The sequence below is a fragment of the Arvicanthis niloticus genome, chromosome 1, assembly GCF_011762505.2.
Source record: "Arvicanthis niloticus isolate mArvNil1 chromosome 1, mArvNil1.pat.X, whole genome shotgun sequence".
Classification (NCBI taxonomy): domain Eukaryota; kingdom Metazoa; phylum Chordata; class Mammalia; order Rodentia; family Muridae; genus Arvicanthis; species Arvicanthis niloticus.
The window spans coordinates 126701125-126721208 of NC_047658.1; the positions used below are offsets into that span (position 1 = coordinate 126701125).

The 20084-nt window shown below is 38.8% G+C and overlaps 1 protein-coding gene across 5 annotated transcripts in view; it reads left to right on the top strand.

Moving 5' to 3' along the window:
* Trpm6 (transient receptor potential cation channel subfamily M member 6) overlaps positions 1 to 20084 on the top strand; it is a 141155-nt gene that overhangs the window by 11873 nt on the left and 109198 nt on the right. For all 5 annotated transcript variants that reach the window (XM_034502568.2, XM_076918335.1, XM_076918341.1 and 2 more), the window contains exons 2-4: positions 12932 to 13005; positions 17633 to 17671; positions 19740 to 19917. In XM_034502568.2, the coding sequence (XP_034358459.1) occupies positions 12932 to 13005; positions 17633 to 17671; positions 19740 to 19917 (291 nt within the window). The remainder of the gene's footprint in view (positions 1 to 12931; positions 13006 to 17632; positions 17672 to 19739; positions 19918 to 20084) is intronic.

Sequence of the window (20084 nt, forward strand, 5' to 3'; positions counted from 1 at the left end):
TTATCACCTGTGGAGTCTCACAATATTTGTATGCACTTATATGGCCATAATACATTTTCTTTTCTTCCATGTTATACCTTTGTTTTGCAGGATAGAAAGCAGTGGCAGGTGCTTGTGTTTAGCCCAGGTAGGCATAGCAGGTGCAGTAATGTGGGCAAGTGGGCAGAGTACAGTAGGTTTAAATAGGTTATAATATAACAGTGTATTAGGTTATAATACAACAGAGGAGAATTTGATCCAGATTTCATTCTAGACAGCATAGGAGTAGACAGTAGCCTACAAAGAACAGCCTGAAGAGAACTCTTGGAAGTGAATTCAGGGCCTTGTAAGTAGTTCAGTGGTGGTAAAATATGGAGATTGAAGCAGGAAGGAGAGTACCCATGGCAGTGAGTGGGCCGTGAACACTTTGAAGAACTTCCAATTCACACAAGACAAGGCAGAGCCACTGGGTAGATTCGGGCGGGACTGACTTATAAATGTAGTCACTCTATGAAGACTATAGGCTTTATTGAAGAGACTGGGCTGAAGAAAAGCAAACCATCAGCAAAAAAATTTAATAGTGACGTGCTCTAGGGAAGCAGAGGCACCAACTAGGTTAGTGGCTATAAAGACACAGGGATGTAGATAGTACATGAGCTGTTTCAGACATAGGCCCAGCACTCCTAGCGGTTGACTGAACCACTAGGCAACCACCGAAGGTCTGGTTTTGCTCTTGTTTGAGAAACCTAGTAACTTAACAGGCTGATAGGAGAAGAAAACGGTTTTCTGAGCAACAAGCCAGATATTGGAAAAACCAATGGCACATAACTGTTCCTCTTGATTGGTGCTGAAACAGAGAGTACACAGTATCTTCTGTGAGAATGTAGTTCAGAGACCAGCAGGTGGGTGACATGGTGGTTCATTAGTTTTGAAAAACTGCTTGTTCTGAAACATGCTTTGTGAGTATCTTAATCCAGAGGTCACCAAGTATCCTAGACCTGTGGGCCGAGAAAAAAAATTCCTGCTTCCATTACAGCCAGTAACTGCTTTGCACTTTTCTGACAATTACCTTTTAATTGAGACCTTTCCTGGAACCTGGAGTAAAGATAGCAGAGGGGGATGTGGCTGGTACATCTAACACATTCCATAACCAATCACAAAGATTTGGAGCAGGATGCAGGGAGGAAGCAAAGTCATACTCATTAATAGAAAAGATGAGACAGAGGAGAAACATAACCCCCCTTCTAATTCAGGGTGCATCTCCAGTAAGGAATGTCCTGGTTTCTAACATGGTCATCTGGGCACAGCGAGGAACCCTTATATAGCCTGAGTAGCAGTTTTGGTGGGGAAAGGATGGACAAGCTAAGTTTGCAACCAAATTATTATACTTCTTATTATTAATTAGAGGTATTATTATAATTCTCCTACGTGATAAGGGGAACAGTTATATGTTGTGTAGGCAATTGGTTGAATTGCAGACACGAGTGGACTGCCTATCACCAGTGGCAATAAGAGGTCACTGTTGGTGCACTTTGTCCTCTCTTTTTCTATACTACTTCAACGCACATGACCTCTGTTGATGTATAGTCAGAAATCACGGAGCACAGAATACTCTCCTTAGAGAAGTCTTCTGTTGTCTTCGTTGTTCAATATTCTCATGTGTTTAGGGTGCAACTTCTAAACATTTAAGGCAGTAAAAGGAGGCAGGTTTCCTAGCAGTAAAATGGTACTCTTTATGTATTTCATTCGTTATTATTACTTTTAAGTGGAAGGAATCTGGTCACTTCGAAATCCATTTAGAAGTCAAACATAAATAACAAGGAGTTGTTAATTATCAGGAGCCATTGAATTTCATCATGATGAGGACACGCCCTAAGAGGATATTGCCTAACAGTCGCTAGCAGGTTGTGCTGGTTAGTGTTTCTGTCAGCTTGATACAAGCTGGAGTCATCTAGGAAGAGGGAACCTTCTAGGAGGAATTGATTCTACCTGAGTGCCTTATAGACAAGTCTGTGGGGGCATTTTCTTGATGAATTATTGATGTGGGAGGGTCCAGACCACTGTAGGTGATGCTACCCATAGGTAGGTGGTCCTAGGATGTTTAAGAAAAGAGGTTGTTAGAAGGAGAAATCAGGGAGAGCAAACCAGTAAGCAGCACTCCTCCCTGGTATCTGCTATTGCTCCTGTTCCAGGTTCCTCACCTGCTTGAGTTCCTGCCCCAGGTTCTCTCAGTAAATAAATTGTTATCTGGAAATAGAAGACGTGATGAAGCCTTTTCTTCTCTAAGTTGATTTTAGTCAGTATTTGATCTCAGCAATAGAGAAATAAACTAAGGCAAAGCTTGCATTTTTTATTTATACATTGACAATCTGCATGAAGAACAATGTAGAAATATCTGCATTGACTAGATTTTGACTCTACAAATGCAGATGTGCATGAACGCTATGCTTGCAGAAATATTTTGTACAAACATGCAGATTTACATAAGTAGGTTATTTGCTTTTTGTAAGGATTTCTGTATAAGGGAATACTGGTTGGCATCCATAAACAAAAATGTAAGATTATCGTTAACATCATTATTAATGTTAAATCATTAAGGCATAGGGATACATATTTATGTGAAAATGTTTTTTGTTATATATTTATAAGTGAACAGAATAGCTTTGGCACAATGTTCATTGAAGCACAACAGAGCTCAGCTCTGAAAGGGAAACTGGTGGCTAAGTTACAGGCAGGAGATGGACAGTTCACTTTCACACAAACATCTGTTGTCTTTTGTGGATTCTGTACTATTTATAGCATTACTTATTAGAAGTTATATTTTGGGGAAATAGCTCAGAAATAGAGTATACGTGAAGTGTTCATGACCTATGTGAAGCCTGGGCTTGATCTCTGGCACTGGGAGAACAAAAAACCCTCACCTCCGAAAACTTGACAGGATCTGCTTTAGCCTATTCCAGGATGGAAACTTGGGGTGTAAGAACTAAAGGTGTGTGACATTGTAACGTTTACAACTATCTTTTTGTTTTTTTATTGCTATGTGACAACACAGTTGTAGAGGGTTTGAGGTAACCTTAATTATTACTTTTAAAATGAAGATATAGTGTCTCTGTGCAGCAATTGATTGGATATGGAAGTTTATTATTGGAGAATAATAATAGCCCCTTGGGTTATTTACCCAGGAAGAGAAAGATTTATTGATTTTGGCCTGGGGATATTGTTCACTTGTTAAGAGCACTTGCTTGGTTCTAAGAGGACCCATGCTTGGTTCTAAGAACCTACTTTAGGTGGTTAACAACTGCCTAGAACCATGGCTCCATGGGCCCAATGCCCTCTTCTGGCCTTTTTGGGCTTCCCACCCTCACATAACACACAGTTAAGAATTAGAAAATAATCTTTTAAACAGTCTTGTACATACATTTTGCTGGTGGAGCCACATGTAAGCTATTGAAGAAAGTGAGCCTGTTTTAGTTCTTTCTCCCCTACACCTTATCCCTTACCTCAAATTCCTGTTCCTTAAGTGTAGATAGCTGTAAATGCAGTAATTTTGAGGCCCATGTTTTAAAATTCATTTTAAAGGAATAGTTCTCTTTATTATGTAGGAGGAATATTATATTTCCTCTGCAGTGTCCAATAGGATGCTATGAATGTTCCTAATCTATCTTAAATTTGGTGAGTGCTTTTCATTATGTCTTAGTTATTTTTCTACTGTTGTGACAAAGGACCATGACCAATTTATAGAAAAAAAAAAGTTTATTGAGGATTACAGTTCCAGAGGATGAGTCCATGACCATCATGGCAAGGTTCAGGGCAGAAGGCAGGTGCTGGAACAGTGGTGAAGAGCTTACATCTGACTCACAATAACAAGGCAGAGGTAGAGGTAGAGGTAGAGGTAGAGGTAGAGGTAGAGGTAGAGGTAGAGGTAGAGGTAGAGGTAGAGGTAGAGGTAGAGGTAGAGGTAGAGGTAGAGGTAGAGGTAGAGATAGAGATAGAGAGACAGACAGAGACACAGAGATAGACATAGAGATAGATAAAATTATATCATTGCTACTTTATAACTGTAATTTTGCTACTGTTATAAATCATAATGTGGATATCTGATATATGACCCCTGTGAAATTCCCAAGGTTGACAATCACTGTTTTCGATAGAGTTTGTTCTTCTGCATAATGGAGTAATTAGCTATGCAATTGTGAATATTATTTTAGCTAAAAAACATCACATCTCGGTACACATGAAAGGCTATGCTAATAGCCTTTTATAATAGCCTTTGGATTTTGAATTATATTGTTGACTTAGTGACTACTCTCGTGTGTGTGTGTGTGTGTGTGTGTGTACACATGTGTGCATTTGTATCTGTGCACATTGATACATTGTTGGTTTTTCCCAGAACATCTCCTTCTACCTAGCTGTTTCTCCCAATTTCTGCATTTCTCATTCAGTTTGGTCATCATGGACAAAACTGTTATCCTCTTCAGTTTGTAGTTTTAATCACAAAGGAAATACAGAGAAGTATTTCTCTGAGATTTCCTACTTTTGTAATAATACACCTCTTTTCATTGAGACAAAACTGCTTTGAATTCAGGCATCAAGTCACCATTGTGGATAAGCACTGTTCTTTATTTAGTCCCTGAGCACTTTCTCCTGTACCTTAAACTTGGATTTTGTTTGTATTGCTTTTTGCTCCTCCCTGACCACATGGTTTTGTTTTGTTTGTTTGTTTTAACATCTTAACAAGAATGTTGCTGAGTTCTTTAGTCACTGTGGTCAATACCAGTAGACATAATGCAATAAAATGGGTCAAGCAAGGATCCTTAGTGGTTTTTAGTGTATTAAGTGATCTTCCCAAGTCTACAAAAGCATTGCTTTTCAACATGATTTGTTACCAATGAGAAATGGAGACAAATCATCCAAATTAAAGAAAACTTTATAATATGCATTTATTTATATGTGTATATGCCTGGCCATGCCACAGTGCATGAGTGGCAGCCAGAAGACAACTTTTGGGTTCTTCTTTCACCGTGTGAGTCTGGGGCACTGAATTCAGTTTGTCAGGCTTGGTGGCATGTACCTTTACCTGCTGAGCCATCAACCTGGCCATTCGAACACCTTCTGGTTTTTAAGGAAAACATTTTCATATGATATCTTTTGATTATTTTCCCCTTCTCCAATTCTTCCAACTCCCACTTCCATCTCCATCCAACATCTTGTTATTTTGCTCTTTCTCTTTAAAAAAAATCCACAAAGCAGAAACAAACGGAACCAAAACCTCCCACAAAAACACAAAAATGGGGATCAGAACACTTAAAAGACCAATCAGACAAAATGAAACTAAACATTCAGAGAAAACCATGGAGTTTCTTTTGGGTTGGCCAATTACTGCTGGGGGTGGGACCTGCCCTAGAGTGTAGTACTTAGTGACACTCTAGAATAGAAAACTGATTATTCCTTTACCAGCAGGTATTATTTGCAAATAGCTTCTTGGTTACGGTGAGGACCCCATTTTTTTCCCCCATCAAGGCTGAGACTCTGTCTGGCTTGAACCTGTGAGGCCCTTATGCATGCTGTCACAGTCTCTGTGAGTTCATGTGTTGGAAGATACTGTTTCCTAGGAGTCATTTATCATGTCTGGCTCTTACAGTCTTTCTGTCTTATGTTCAGCAGGGCCCCCTGAGCCCTGAGGGTGAGGATTTGATGAAGACTGCCTTTTTAGGTTTGAGTGTTTCAAGGTCTCTCATTCTCTGTTTACTGTCCACTTGTGGGTCTCTGTATTTGTTCCTGTCTACTGCAGGAGGAAGTCTCTCTGATGATGGCTGAGCAAGACACTGGTCTATGGGTATAGAGAAAGTCGTTGGGAGTCATTTTATTACCTTAACAATAGTAGTACATTTTCTCCTAGGCCCATGACCTATCTAGGCTATTGGTTGTGCCCATAACATTTATGACACGATTGTACCAGTGTATTTTACAGGGGTATCACTGGTTCTGTCTCAGGGTTTGTAGTGGGAGATAGTGATGATTACCTTTCTCCTCCAGTAGCATGCAGAGAACCTTTTAGCACCATGAATGCTACTCAGTAGGGGTCAAGCTTCTAGCTGGGTACTAGCTCAATGTCTCCATATTCAAGGACATAAGTTCAGAGTCTTCTGCATCAGGGCTTTCCCATCAGGGTGTGGAGAGCAATCAGTTGTCTTGTCAATAGGCTGTGATGTCTGGGGGTGGTGTGGCCCCATTGTCTAGTGACTCAACAAGCTCTAACCCATTCCTGGCATTGGAGATTTTACTTGTATATACCTACATATTTAAATTTGCTTCTATAGCTTTCCTAAAATGCATTGTATAGCACAGGCTAGTCCAGAACCCACAGTGATCCTCCTGATTTAGCCTCGGAATACTGGTATTACAGGCATAAGCCACCAGACCTGGTTCTTTTCTCTTATTCTTTTAGAAGAGGGTTTGTTTGGTTTAATACATATACTTATTTAGAACCAGGGTCTCTTCATATAACCTCGGCTGTTCTGGAACTTGCTTTTTAGATCAGGTTGCCCTCAAACTCACAGATTTACCTTCCTTTGCTTCCTGACTATAGGATTAATAGCATGCACCATTCTTTCCTGCTTTTAAAAGAGATTTTAAATATGTCTAATTATCTGCCCTCACCCTAAAAATATGAGATAGGATCACACAGTTTAGCCCAAGAAGGCCTGAAACTCTTGACAGTCCTGCCTCAGCCTCATGAGTGCCAGACGGACAAGCCAGTGTACCATGTCTAGATGCACCAAACTTTAAGAAGCAAAGTCCTTCTGTTCTCTTTGTTGTGCTATACTGAAAACAGCTATTACTGTAGATAATGATGAATAGCACTTATCCTGAAATATCCAATATAATTCCTTAGAACGTTATGTTTCCTTTAAGTTTAACTTCTAATTAATTATTTTAAACATATACTTTTATAGCTGTTCTATTTTCAATGTAAAACTCCCCTCTACAGGTCACGTGAACATTCAGTTCCCAGTGATGCTGGGGATCCTACTGGTGTCATTGTTTTGGAGCTGTGAAGCTGTTTTGGGATATATGGCGTAGCTAGCACAAATGGGTTACTTGGGTGGACCTTGAAGGTAATATCCATCTCTGGCTCTAGCTTGGCTTCTCTGTGTTTCCTGTGCTACCAGGATGGCAAGGTCCTCTGTGCTCCTGCTTTCCCTGCCTTGCCTCCGTGGTGGGCTAACACTTTGGAAACTGTGAGTCAGAACTAACCTTTCCTACAGAAGTTGTTTAGTCAGGTATTTGTCATAGAAATAAGAAAAGTTACTCAGTCAGCTGTTCCAAGGAAGTGTGTCTTAGACTATGTAATAGACGTGGGTGTAGCCTTACTAACATTTTAGGGAGTTTGATGTGATTGTCAGAGGCATAAACAAAGACCGTCTGTAGGAACCAGGACACAGCCCAGTGGTTGATCACTTTCCGGTAGTGCACTGGCTCCTCAGCTTGGTCTTGAGCCCATAAACAATGCATCTGGAGGTATTTTGCTTCTTGTAAGTGGGAGGGCCTTTCATGCATCTGACTGGAAAGTCTTAACAGGGTGAACTGTTATACAACAGATATCCTAGCATTCCCTTTAAAGCTCTACATTTAATTATCCGAGGGCACTTGTAAAAAAAAAAAAAACTAATAAAAGAGGGTTGTGTTTCCTCCTGTTTTCTTATCAAAGCAACTGAGCATCCCCAGAGATTCTAAGTGTGTTACATTTGCATTTTTATTCCTTAAGACCTGGACAACTGTGTTGCCACTGAGAAAAAGTTAACTTTCAGTGATATTTGGAAACTAGATTTTTGAAATCTTGAGGGCTCGAGAACGTTAAGTAATGTAATAAGAGACAGGAGGGGGCATGGTATCACTTCAGTTTGTAAATTTATTATATGTGGGAGGTCAATGCCTGTGCCGCTAACACCCTATTTGGCAACGCAAAGTGCACAAAAAAATGTATTATTTATTTACCTATGAGTTCATATAGTCTAGAAAATCATTCTAAAATTCTAGGTGGTTGTGCCTAACATCTTTAATTTGTGCAGAAAAAAAATGCATTTTAGTGGCCTATGGGTTATTCGGCTGACATTCCCTTTTATATGGTTGTTACAAAAAAATTACTAATATAAAAATGGCCTACCTTTACTGTCAAAATTAAGAAAAAAGAATAAGGTACTTCTATGTTTTCTTTCTGCATATATTACTAAATCCTGCCTCCTGAAAAGAATATTTCATGGAAAAATCCATCAACACATCCCAAGGTAGTATTGGTGGGACAGAAATGATATTCTTGGGTATTTTGGGTTTGGAGGCTATTTTTTTTCTGAGATTCTCTTGTATTTATTGAGTCAGATGAGGCATCCTTGCAGAGTTCATAAAATATGTGTACAATATTTTCCAGAGCTAATTCTCCCAGAGTGACCTGTCTTCCCTGAGCCAGCAGATGGTTAATCTGTGAGATGCATAGTTTGAAGGAAGGAAATGCTCTAAGGGAGACATCCTACAAAGAAAGCATCAATTTTCTCTATGAGGTCTGAAATTAGTATTTTTTCATTTGAGCCATTCATATGGTTTTCTAAATTGTTATTTCCAAGATAATAGACTCTTTAAGTAGAATTCACAAGGACTGGTTTCTGTCCCTGTCTCTGTCTCCCTCTCTCTCTCCTTTCCTATGTGCTCTCCTCTCCCTGTTCCTCTCCTCCACCGTGTGTGTGTGTGTGTGTGTGTGTGTGTGTGTGTGTGTGTGTGTGTGTGTGTGATTGTGAATATGGCAGCTGGAGGTTGATATTGGGCATCTTGATTGGTCGCTATCTTACAGTTGGAGGCAGGGTGTTTCACCTGACCCTGGAACACACTCATACCATTAGTCTAGCCACATAGATTGTTCCAGGGACTCCTTGTCTCTGGCTACAGCCTGCTGAGAGTACAGGTGGGTCACCACACACACCACGTGGGTCCTGGGGATTTGAACTTCAGCTCTCATTGTTGCACAGCAAGTGTGTTATCTACTGATGCAGTGCTTTATCCCAGTGATGCTCTTCCCCTTTCTCCTTTGGAGGCTCTGTGTCTGGAAAACAGGGTCTTGCACACAATAGGCAGACCCACTGCTCCTGCCTTGTATCTACGGTGAATAGTGTCCTCCTTTAAAGTAGGTCATAATTAAGTTAGCAAAGTAGGGTAGCAGAAGATGTGCAACTAAACCTTGCCAATGCTGTGCTGTGTGTAGAATAGGTGAGATCAAAGTGGGAGGACGCCATCTTCATTGGTGAGGTTTTGTGAACTTTTTAAAGGTATAAAAATTTTATGAAGAAAATAAATGATTCATTCATTTGTTTCCTGTTACCCCAGTCACTTAGCCCCATGGATGGTAAAACAAGTGAACTGGGTTTTAAAACAAACAAACAAAAAAATTCCTCTAAGACTGGTTTGTTTTTTTTTTCTCCCAGAGATTCTCCAGAGAGAATCTGTGTTCTGAAAATGCTCCAAGCTCTAGTGTCTGGGAGTGTGGCTCAGTGGTAGAGCCCTTGCCTGGCATGTGATGATGTGTATTTCATTCACCAGCATAACAAAGAGAAAACCAATCCCGTTCATGGATGGTGGCTATTGCAGGGCCGGTCTCTGGATGTTTCTTTGTATTTCCCCACTTTTACCTCAGGTCTAAGATTGAATGTAAAAGTTAATTTTATGGTAGGGTGAAGGAAACTGAGGTCAACACTGTCTCTGCTCTGCCTTTTCTTCCTTCAAGGTCAAATTAAAATGAATGAATAAATGAATGAGAAAGAGAGAGAGAGAGAGAGAGAGAGAGAGAGAGAGAGAGAGAGAGAGAGAAAACAATTTATGGAGGCAGCTACAACACCTTATCTTCACTATGTGGCAAAGGTGGGTTTTGAACTATCCTTCCTTCTGCCTCGGCTTCCTGAACTGGGATTAGAGGTCATTGCTGTACTTTCGAGCTACAGGAACTGCAGGAAAAAAATGTTTCTATGTTTTTCTTATATCACAGGCTTCCTGCTTATACCTTTGAAAGGAAAATTCTATCCCACTGTATACCTGCAGGTTTATTTTGAATATATCCATGTTGTTGCTGTTCATTCCACAATTATTGGGTTGGAGCCTGGAGCAACATAAGCAAGTGTCTGGCACTAGGTCTACATCTCCTGGAGTTTAAGGAGAAAATGGACCTGTAAGGCCATTACGTCATATTATGAGGAGTCCTTTGAGGGAGAGTTAGAGGGTCCCATATTGTTCTGTGGTGAAAATACATGGGAGTGGAGTCACTAACAACCTAAAGCTAATTTTAACCTGTGGGATAACTAATGATAGCTACTGTTTGTAGATACCTAATAAGGCCTTGGAAGAAAGCTAAGCTTTCAGTGAACAAACTTCCCAATAGCTCTGTGATGGAGTGTTATTCCAACTATTTATTTTTGTGCTAGGATTGAACCCTGATGCCTAGCACACACTTTACCTCTAGCCATGTATGTAGATGAGCTAGCCTTGGCTATTATCTTTATTTTTGCATCTGAGAAAACAGATAAGAAAAAAATTTAAGTGCTTTGGTCAGAAGGTCTGATCACAGAGCTGTTATCTAGTCCTTGAAAAGAACAAGCTGAGGAGATGGCGGGTGGCTCAGCAGTGGCTCTTGCACTGGCTGCTCTCAGAGAACCTGGGTTTGAATCCCAGCACACACATGGTTACTCACAACTGTTCATGACTCCAGTCCCAGGGCCCTCTTCTGGCCTCTGGAGGCATCGGACACACAATGCAGTGCGCTTACGTACATGTAGGCAAAACACTCATATACATGAAAACTAGAAATAAATATTTTAAAAAAGGAACAGACTGAGCTGAGCTTGTTTAGTTTGTTTATAGAGACTCCTAAACTGGGGCTCATTTTTACTGCCAGTTATTTGTTTATTTATTTATGTACCTGAATTTGGAGAGAGCATCTTGCTGTGCTGTCCAAACTGTGCTGTCTGGTCTCAAACTCTTGGGACCAGTTGATCCTCTTACCTTAGCTTCTGAAGTAGTAGGAGCACTATTGAATGTTATTGTGGCTGGTTTACAGCTCTCTTCACTAGTCAATTGTGCATACGAGGTGTTATATCAGGCCTCACTTCTTTCCCCCTTTCTTTCTATTTTTCTTAATAATAGGAATCTACAGAAGTCCCAGTGGAAGCCTGTCCAAAGGAGTTTTCAACTATTTAGTAGACTCATACATTTCAAAATTAAGAGTGAGGAGGAATTCTTTGAGGACATATTAATGTCTTTGTAGCACTTTTGTTGACACTTTGCAAAAATTAGATATTTAATATATTTAATATGTTTATAGAGTAGCTAGGTTAATGCTTCTAATAGGGATGGGGCTTGAGGATTCTAATGATTGTCATAATAAACACAGTGAGCTTATGTCCATTTAGTTTATTTTAAGTTCTGTGACTTTGGATTTTTTCCAGATTTATATTTTCAGTCCTTTCCCCAATTTGTTGAGTGTCACTTAATACATAAAAATAACTGTAGACTGTGCAAAAGGATAGGAGGATAGACAGACTTAAGGTGACCCTGGGCTTCATTTTGGAAGTTTTGCTTAAATAGACATAGATGTTAAATGCACAAGATCCAACTGCCCTCATCTCTCTTTTGACTAAGATCTGGACTCTGTCATCTTTGTTGTATTCAGTACTAAACTCTCAGACTTAGAATAAGCACGCTTAGAATAAGATTATATCCCTCCTATTCTGTTACCGTTTGTATGGATGTCTCAAGTTATATCCATGCTTCTAATCTTAGGCCATATGGCATCAAAACATTTCATATAAGGGAGCTGGAGAGTTGGCTCGGTGGTAACAGCATTTGATTGTCTTTCAGAGGATTTGGTTTTGGTTCTCAGAACCCACGTGGTGGTTCACCACTCCAGTTCCAGGGGATATGGTACCATCTTTTGGCTTCCTGCAGTAGCTAAGCATACATGTAGTGCATATACACATCTGCAGGCAAAGCACTTTTACACACACACACACAAAAAAACCTTAAAACAAATAAATAAAATAAATCAATGGTAGTCTCATAGTCTTCTGTTTCCAGACTTTGAATGCAGTTCATAGAGGAGGTTGGGTATGACTTGAATTTTGTAGAATGGAAGGTACTTTGTTAGAAAGAAGAGTGAATCCCAATTCTCCATGTCGGTTTTGTATCATGAAGGGAGGCTACCAATGGGAAGCTGTGCTCACAGACTATCTAAAGAAAGTGTCAAGATCACAACTGACCCTTCACATGCTTTCTAGTCTTTTGACACCTGAGACACATTGGGATTTAATAAGTGATAAGTTTAAAGTATTGAGAGCATCATGTGGTAGGATTATGGCACAAGACGTGGAAGTGAGTCTTTGCAGGTTTAAGGGAACACGAGTTACAGCTTTACTAAGAACTTGCTACTCAAGGTGAGAGTCTGCTTGAATTAGCTTTGTATTTTCTGTGACCATTTGACTATAGATGCCGCTGAGTGCTTAGCCTATTTTGGTTTGGTTGGTCTCGGCAGTGTGTGTGTGTGTGTGTGTGTATGCACACATGTGTGGTTGTGCATGGGTAGACAGAGACTAACATGGATGCCATTCTTTATTGCTATGTCAGATAAATTAGCTTTCGGTAAGCCCCAGGGAATTTTCTTTCCTCTGCCTCTCAGGGCATGGATTACAGGTACATGCTACCACACCTGTCTTTTCTGCTGAGTGTTAGGGATGTGGACTCAGGGCCTCATGCTAGTACAACAAGCACTTTACTGTCTGAGCCATGTCTTCAGCCCCTCGTCTTGGTATTTTAATGAATATCGTGATAATTATGCATATCTTGCCTACTTAAATTATCCTAGCTATACCACACTCTCGTTTCATTCAAACAGACCACAGGTTATGTTTTGCTGTTTCAGAAATCCTGGATCGAAGGAGTATTCTACAAGAGAGAATGCAACAAATTCATACCCAGCTCAAAAGACCCTCACAGGTACAGTTTTTAAATTACATTCTTTTTTTTTTTTTTTAAAGCAAAATTACACTGAGTGCTGTTTGAAGAAATTTAGAAATATCACTTATGTAGAGGTTTTGATTATATTTATGAAGTGAGGGTATTTATTAATTTCAATGCATTTATTCCTTTACTCCATAAATGCATGCCATGGATATTGTAGAAAACCTAGTAAGAGAATGGACTTTGTCAGTTACCTTGCAATATCTCCAGTGCCTATCACCAATATGTTCCTGTCAAAAGTCTATTTAAAGAAGTAATCAACTCAAAAGAGGAAAAATTACATGTACTAATAGTACTACACTCTGGTGGATTCCATTCCATGTAGTACTGCAAGACAGTACTCCATGTGGTTCATCTTGGAGGCAGGACACATGTCATAGGAGTACGAGGCTGTAACCCAAGTTTAGGCAAATAATTTTTTTTTTCCAGACAGGGTTTCTCTGTGTAGCCCTGGCTGTCCTGGAACTCACTCTGTAGACCAGGCTGGCCTACTCAGACATCCGCCTGCCTCTGCCTCCCAAGTGCTGGGATTAAAGGCCTGTGCCACCACTGCCCGGCTTGGGCAAATAATTTTTACTATCTCCATTTTAACTATACAAAAATGTTATGACTATTCTTTGTCCTAAGTAAGTATCCATGAGGAATGATGATTGTTGAGGACACATTAAGGACACTGCAGAGATCCAAGGAATCAGCATACTTATTCACATTTTCCTCCGTGGGGCTTTGTGTGTATGTAGACTGTAGGCGGCAGGGCTGACTTAGAGAACTCTGAGTTCTGGACAACCCTATGGAAACTCTACTTGTAGGACAAAGGTCAGCAAGGCAGCTGGTAAGAAATGGGGAAAGAAAGATCTACGGAAAATTCCTCAGGGTAATCAGGTTCACGAGGTTAGGACTGGATGTCATTGACCTGGTGGAAAATTGATAGGGAAATAGAAAAGAAATATTTTAATTAGGGTAGCTAGTCTATTTTAGATTCCCTTGTGCCGTTGGCCTTATGTGCGTTTAAAGTTTAGAAGTCATGGGTACATGGAGTGCATGGTAAGGTTCTTTGGCAAGAATTAAAATGGTCTTCTTTGCCTTTGTTAAACATTGACTAGTCCCACCCTCACTGAATTACCTATGGTTGGTAAGTCCTGTGATTGGAAATTCTCATTTCACCTGTTTATAAAATGTTTATAGGATGCCAAGGTAACACTGTTTTTTTTTCTTCCTCTTTCCATTCATCTTTTATAGTGTCATATGATGGGATGATAGGCATAGTGTAAAGCAGACTGAGGTCCAAGTCACTCCATTCACTTCCAGTGCAAAATCATCTCCTTGGACCTCAGGAAAAGTGACAAAACATGAAATGTGTAACCATACATCCTAAGATGAAAGGAGAATGTTGGATGTGGAACAGAGCTCACTGTTGGAGTGTTCACTTAGTGTGCATGGGACTCTACCATCAACTCCCAGTTTCAGAGAAAAGATACATACTTATTTTAAGATAGGGTCTCAGTATGCAACCCCAGCTGGCTTAAATTCATCATTCTCCTGCGTTAGCTTCCTGGGTGCCGGAACTACAAATACATGCCAGTGTGCCTGGCTCCATTGACCATAATTCTACGAAAGATCCAAGACTGTCTACATTTTAGAGGAAAATTTCTATGCCTCTATGTTCACGTGATTACAAAAAATGTAATAGATGATTATGGCGATTCCTCTTTCACAGTCCATTTTCTTGGACTCTAGTAAGAGTCTCAAGAAGCATGATTTTATGTGTTTTTGTCAGTATAATGGGTAGGAAATGGTGGCATATTCCTTGCTTCTTAGCCATGTGACAAAATGGATTGAAGCAATTAAGGAAGGAAACGTTTAGGGAGGAAGGATCAATTTTGACTTTCAACTTCAGAAGGTCTCAGTACAACATGTAGGGTATCCACTCTGCCTCCTGTGTGTGGCAAGATCCTGTTTACATTGTTCAGATAAGAAAACAGAAACTGTGGTTGGAATGAGTGGTAAGTCATTACCTTCAAGAGCCTGCCATTAAGTGAAATATTTCTGCCAGCCAGGCCCCACTTCCTAAAGGTTGCAAACCTTCAAACAGCACCACATGCCCTGGGCTGTGGGGCTGGAATTCAAACATTCAAAACATTAGCATGGGGATGGGGTGGGGTCAGATTCACACAATAAAACTAGTAGTTCACTATTTAGCAGAAACAACATTTTCTTTCTTTTATTAATATTTTAAAACTCCTAATAAGACAGCAAATCTAATAGGCTTGATTCTAACTTCTTTTTCTTCTCATTTTTAAGAAAAGACATCAAGGCTGGTACAAGAGACGTGAAGGCTAGAATGTCAGGTTCCAAGCAGCTTACACTTCTCCTGATTTTATAAGCAACATCTTTTTTTTTTCTCCTGAAAAACTATAGTTTTTTAAAACTTACATTACATTGAAAATACAATCATTAATGACTCAATCCTGGAAGTTTTTCTGAATTATGAAGAGAAAAACTTTATTATTATTATTATTATTATTATTATTATTATTAATATATTATTAATATATATTATAAGTAGCTATACATATATATAATATAAATCCTGACTCATTTTACAAATTCAATAAAATACTCATCAAAATCTTGAAAGATTTTTCAAGAGATTTGAAATTTATATGGATAAATATGTGTCCAGAAAAGAAAAGCAATTTTAACCCTTCTTTTAATCTCTATATCTATCTATCTATCTATCTATCTATCTATCTATCTATCTACCTACCTACCTACCTACCTACATATCTATCTATCTACTTATTTATTGATTTATTTTGATACTAGAGATGGATCCTAGGACTTCACAGACTCTCCAGCCAAGAAAAGTAGAATAGAATATGAAAGAAGACTGAAACATAGAGGCCTTGCCTTTCAGACATCATGATGCATGATGAAAATTGGGTCTAGAGCTCTGTGGCAGAGCCTAGCATGTGTAAGGCCTTGGAGTCCATTCTTAGCAAATAAGTCAAACCAAATTAAACTAACTAACATAATCACCTAAAACAAACTAAACCAAACCAAAGTAAGCCAACTAAACCAAGCAAAACCAAAGCAAATCAAATTAAACTAACCAAAGCAAGTAAACTGAAACAAACTAATAAGCCAGCTAAACCAAACCAACTAAACCAAACCAAATGAATCAAACTAACTAAAACCTACCAAATTAAACCAAACCAAGTGAATCAAATAAAACCAAGCTAACCAAACAAATAAAAAATAAAATACTACAACAAAATAGTGTTAATGAAACACAGTGGTATTAGACAGGCATAGAGATGGATCAACAGCAGTTTTTAGTTTGATATTGTTATACACACAGACACACATACACATACTCATGCATGCACGCATGCACACATACATAGAGGTGCAAATCTATCTGTCTGTCTATCTATCTATCTATCTATCTATCTATCTATCTATCTATCTATCTATCCACACAGTGTCTATTGTAGCCCTGAATGGTCTTGTATTCAGTATATCACAGAGCATGACATTGAACTTCTAATTTTCCTCATTTCACCTCTAGAGTGTAGGAATTATACATGTGTGTCATCATACTCAGTATATGAGGTACTAGTGATAGAACGCACGGCCTAGGGTGTGCTAGCCAAGCACTCTGTCGACTAACTTACATCACTGGTCCTGTTTTATGACTTTAAATATTTAAAAATATGTTTTATTACTAGCTATCCTAGAGCTCTGCTAACGTCATTGTTTAGTAATTATAATAGCAACGACAACAACAACAATAATGATACCTATCTATTATGGTTAATATCCATCATCAACTTCAGTTTGACTGAATTAAGAATCACCTACTGAATTAATGAGGCACACCTCTAGGTGTGTTTATGAGAGTATTCGCAGAGACATTTAACTAAGGATGGAAGACCCACCCAGAGTGTGGTTGGTACATTTCCCAGAGGCTGGTCTCCGAATAAATAAAAGGAGAAAGCTTGAGCACCTTTGTTCCTCTTTCTGGTGCCTGACTACTGACACAGTGTGAGCAGCTGCTTCATACTACCACCATCATGACTGGCCACCATGACGGACTGTATCCCCTCAGACTGTGAGCCACAGAAAAGTTTTCCTTGCTTAACTTGCTTTTATTTTTTTTTTTTTTTTTTTTTTTTTTTTTTTTTTGTCACAGCAGTGAGCAACATAATTAACGTACTACTTTCATTATGTGTACTGCAGTGTACCAGGTAGCATGATCTACTTCAAATACATTAGCTAAGAGAGTCTTTGTTATCACCTTATGGGGATCATAAAGTATTTTAAATTATGTTTAAATGTGAGAGCTGCGGCTTAGGAGAATCATTGAGTCGATGGCATTCAAATCTAGGTTTTTTGGTACCATAGTTCATGTTTTATTAATTTTATTATTGTTTCTACAATATACTTATACACAGGGAATGACATGGAAAGTAAATGATGCATGAATATTTAGCCAATTCCAATTTTCATACCATGGAAAATGATAAATATTTACTAGTAAGCATTAAATTACTATCACACATATTAGTAAACTAACAATAACTTTATTTCTTTGACTCAGATGCACTCCAGGCTGCCAAATCTGCCACAATTTAATCAGGTGAGACTTCCTGAAAGATTACATTACCTTTTGTTTTAAGGTAGTATGTTGTAAAGTACTTGGGGCAGTTTCTTCAGGTCTCAAGAGCTGTTTTGGAGGTTCTAGCTGGGGAGCTCAGATCCTCATAAGTCTTAGACCAGTCTTCTTTACCAGGAAATGTTATCCTCTTCATTGGAGCACACAGCTTTGGGAGAAACACCCATGGAACAGTGAGGGGTAATTGGGTACCCATGTACTGGCTGGGTCAATAGAAACAGCGCTGTTGATTAATGGATGACAAATGTGTCAGACTGCTCTTAGATATTTAAGGAACTCAGAGTAAGGCATCTGGTAGTTTCTTCTACAAAGGATAGAAGTACAAGATGTGTGTGTGTGTGTGTGTGTGTGTGTGTGTGTGTGTGTTTCATTCTTTTTAACTTTCTTGAGCATGGTACTTGAAACTAATAGAAGTCCTGAGTTATTGAGACATTCAAACATCTTAAGATATTTGACAAGAACTTTTTCTACCTAAAATGTGTATGAAGCATTACATTTTATTTTGCTATCGCATTGTATTTGGATAAAATATAGCTCTGTGTTGGGCATGCAGTGAGGTATTTGACATATAAGTTACACCTGCTGAATTTGCATAAAAGCAGGCAAAACACCCACACTGCATAGTAGACTGAAGTACTATACAAATTTTATTATATATTTTAAAGTATGTGTCAGCGTCAGCAAGTGGGTCCTTTTTGTCAGTAGAGCAAAATAAACCTTCCTTAATTCTGACTGTATCCTAAAGTTTGTAAATTTAACCAATGTTAACTTTAACTTTTAGATTATTTGATTTTTAAATCTTGAAGTCTTGTTAACTTGCCTAGGGTGGCCTCCAATTTCTGATTCTTTGGCCTCAGTCTCACCAGTAGCTGAGATTATAGGTCATCCTCATCTCAGCTGACATACTGGCTTCTTTCTTGTTTTTCAGACAGGGTCTTATATAGCCTAGGCTATCCTTAAATTTATTATTTAGATATTATTAAACTAGCTAAGGACAACCTTGAATTTCCGATTCTCTCTTCTTTATCTATGTAGTGCTGAAATTATTGGTGTAAACCACCGTGCCTGATTTTTGTGGTACTGGAGATCAAACTCGGGGCTTCTTTCATGCTAAGGCATGTACTCTAACAATGGAGCTATGTGTCAAGCCCAATATTTGCATTCTTATTGATGAATGCTTATGTTTCATAGCCATTTATAATATTTTACAATTATGAATGGGAAAACAATGAAAAATTCAGTGCATTTATAATTCCACTTCTATTTTGACAAACACTTCTAGGTAGATTGGTATGAGTATATAATATTATTTATAAATGAATATACATACATATGACCATGGTAAAGATTTCTGCCTTTGATAGAGTGGACTTCACCAGTTTTACTGTATACTATACCATTGAACATTTTAGGATATGAATCCATATATATATATACATATATATGCTTATTTATAAATTATATAATTACATATTGTATTTTAATTGTATATTAATAAAGAGTTATAAAGTGAAGGGAAAAGATAGATGAAGACTCCTAAAGTACTTTATCAATAGTAAAAGCTTTTGTTTCCCTCACTCCAACTACTTTTATTTAAAAGGAGATAGAGTCACATCTGATGGCACCTTCTGTGGTCTAACTAATAAGGAGGCTGAGGCAAAATTACTTCAATCCAAAACTAGAAGTTCAAGACTAGCCTGAGCATTGTGAGATTCCACCTATAAAAAAATAAAAAAGAAAAAAAAGAAAAAAAAAAACCCAAGTATACAAAAAAACCCACAAAAAACAGGGATAGACGAAATGAAGTCTAATTATACATATTTATGAAACTTTTTCATCATATGACTGGCAGACTGTTAAGAAGTTGAATGAGGGACTGGGGAGATTGCTTACAGGGTAAAGATGCCTGCTACCAAGCTTAGTGAACTGAATATGAAAATGTAGGTGTTATTAATATGTGACTTCTGCACGCCAATCTGAGGATTGGAAATATTGCACCAATTTTCTGAGTCACTTGTTTTCTGGAGTTTAGGTGTTACTGTGGACGGCTGATTCAAGAACACCACGGGCTAGACCATGCCTGGAGCCTCTCAGCCACCGAGGGCAATGAAAACGAGCAGTGGTCTGTGGAGAAGCACACAGTGAAAAGCCCTACAGATACCTTCGGCACCATTAATTTCCAAGATGGAGAACATATCTACCACTCCAAGGTTTGCTTGATAACCCAAACCATCTCACTAGTTTTGAACAAACGAGACCTTGCACATGTACTCCTAAGGAGAGAGAGCCACATAGTGTGGCTTTATTGAAAAGCGATCCATGTCATTGATCCATTGTCACATCTAGCCTGGCCTTCTCTTCTCTTAGGTATGAGAGG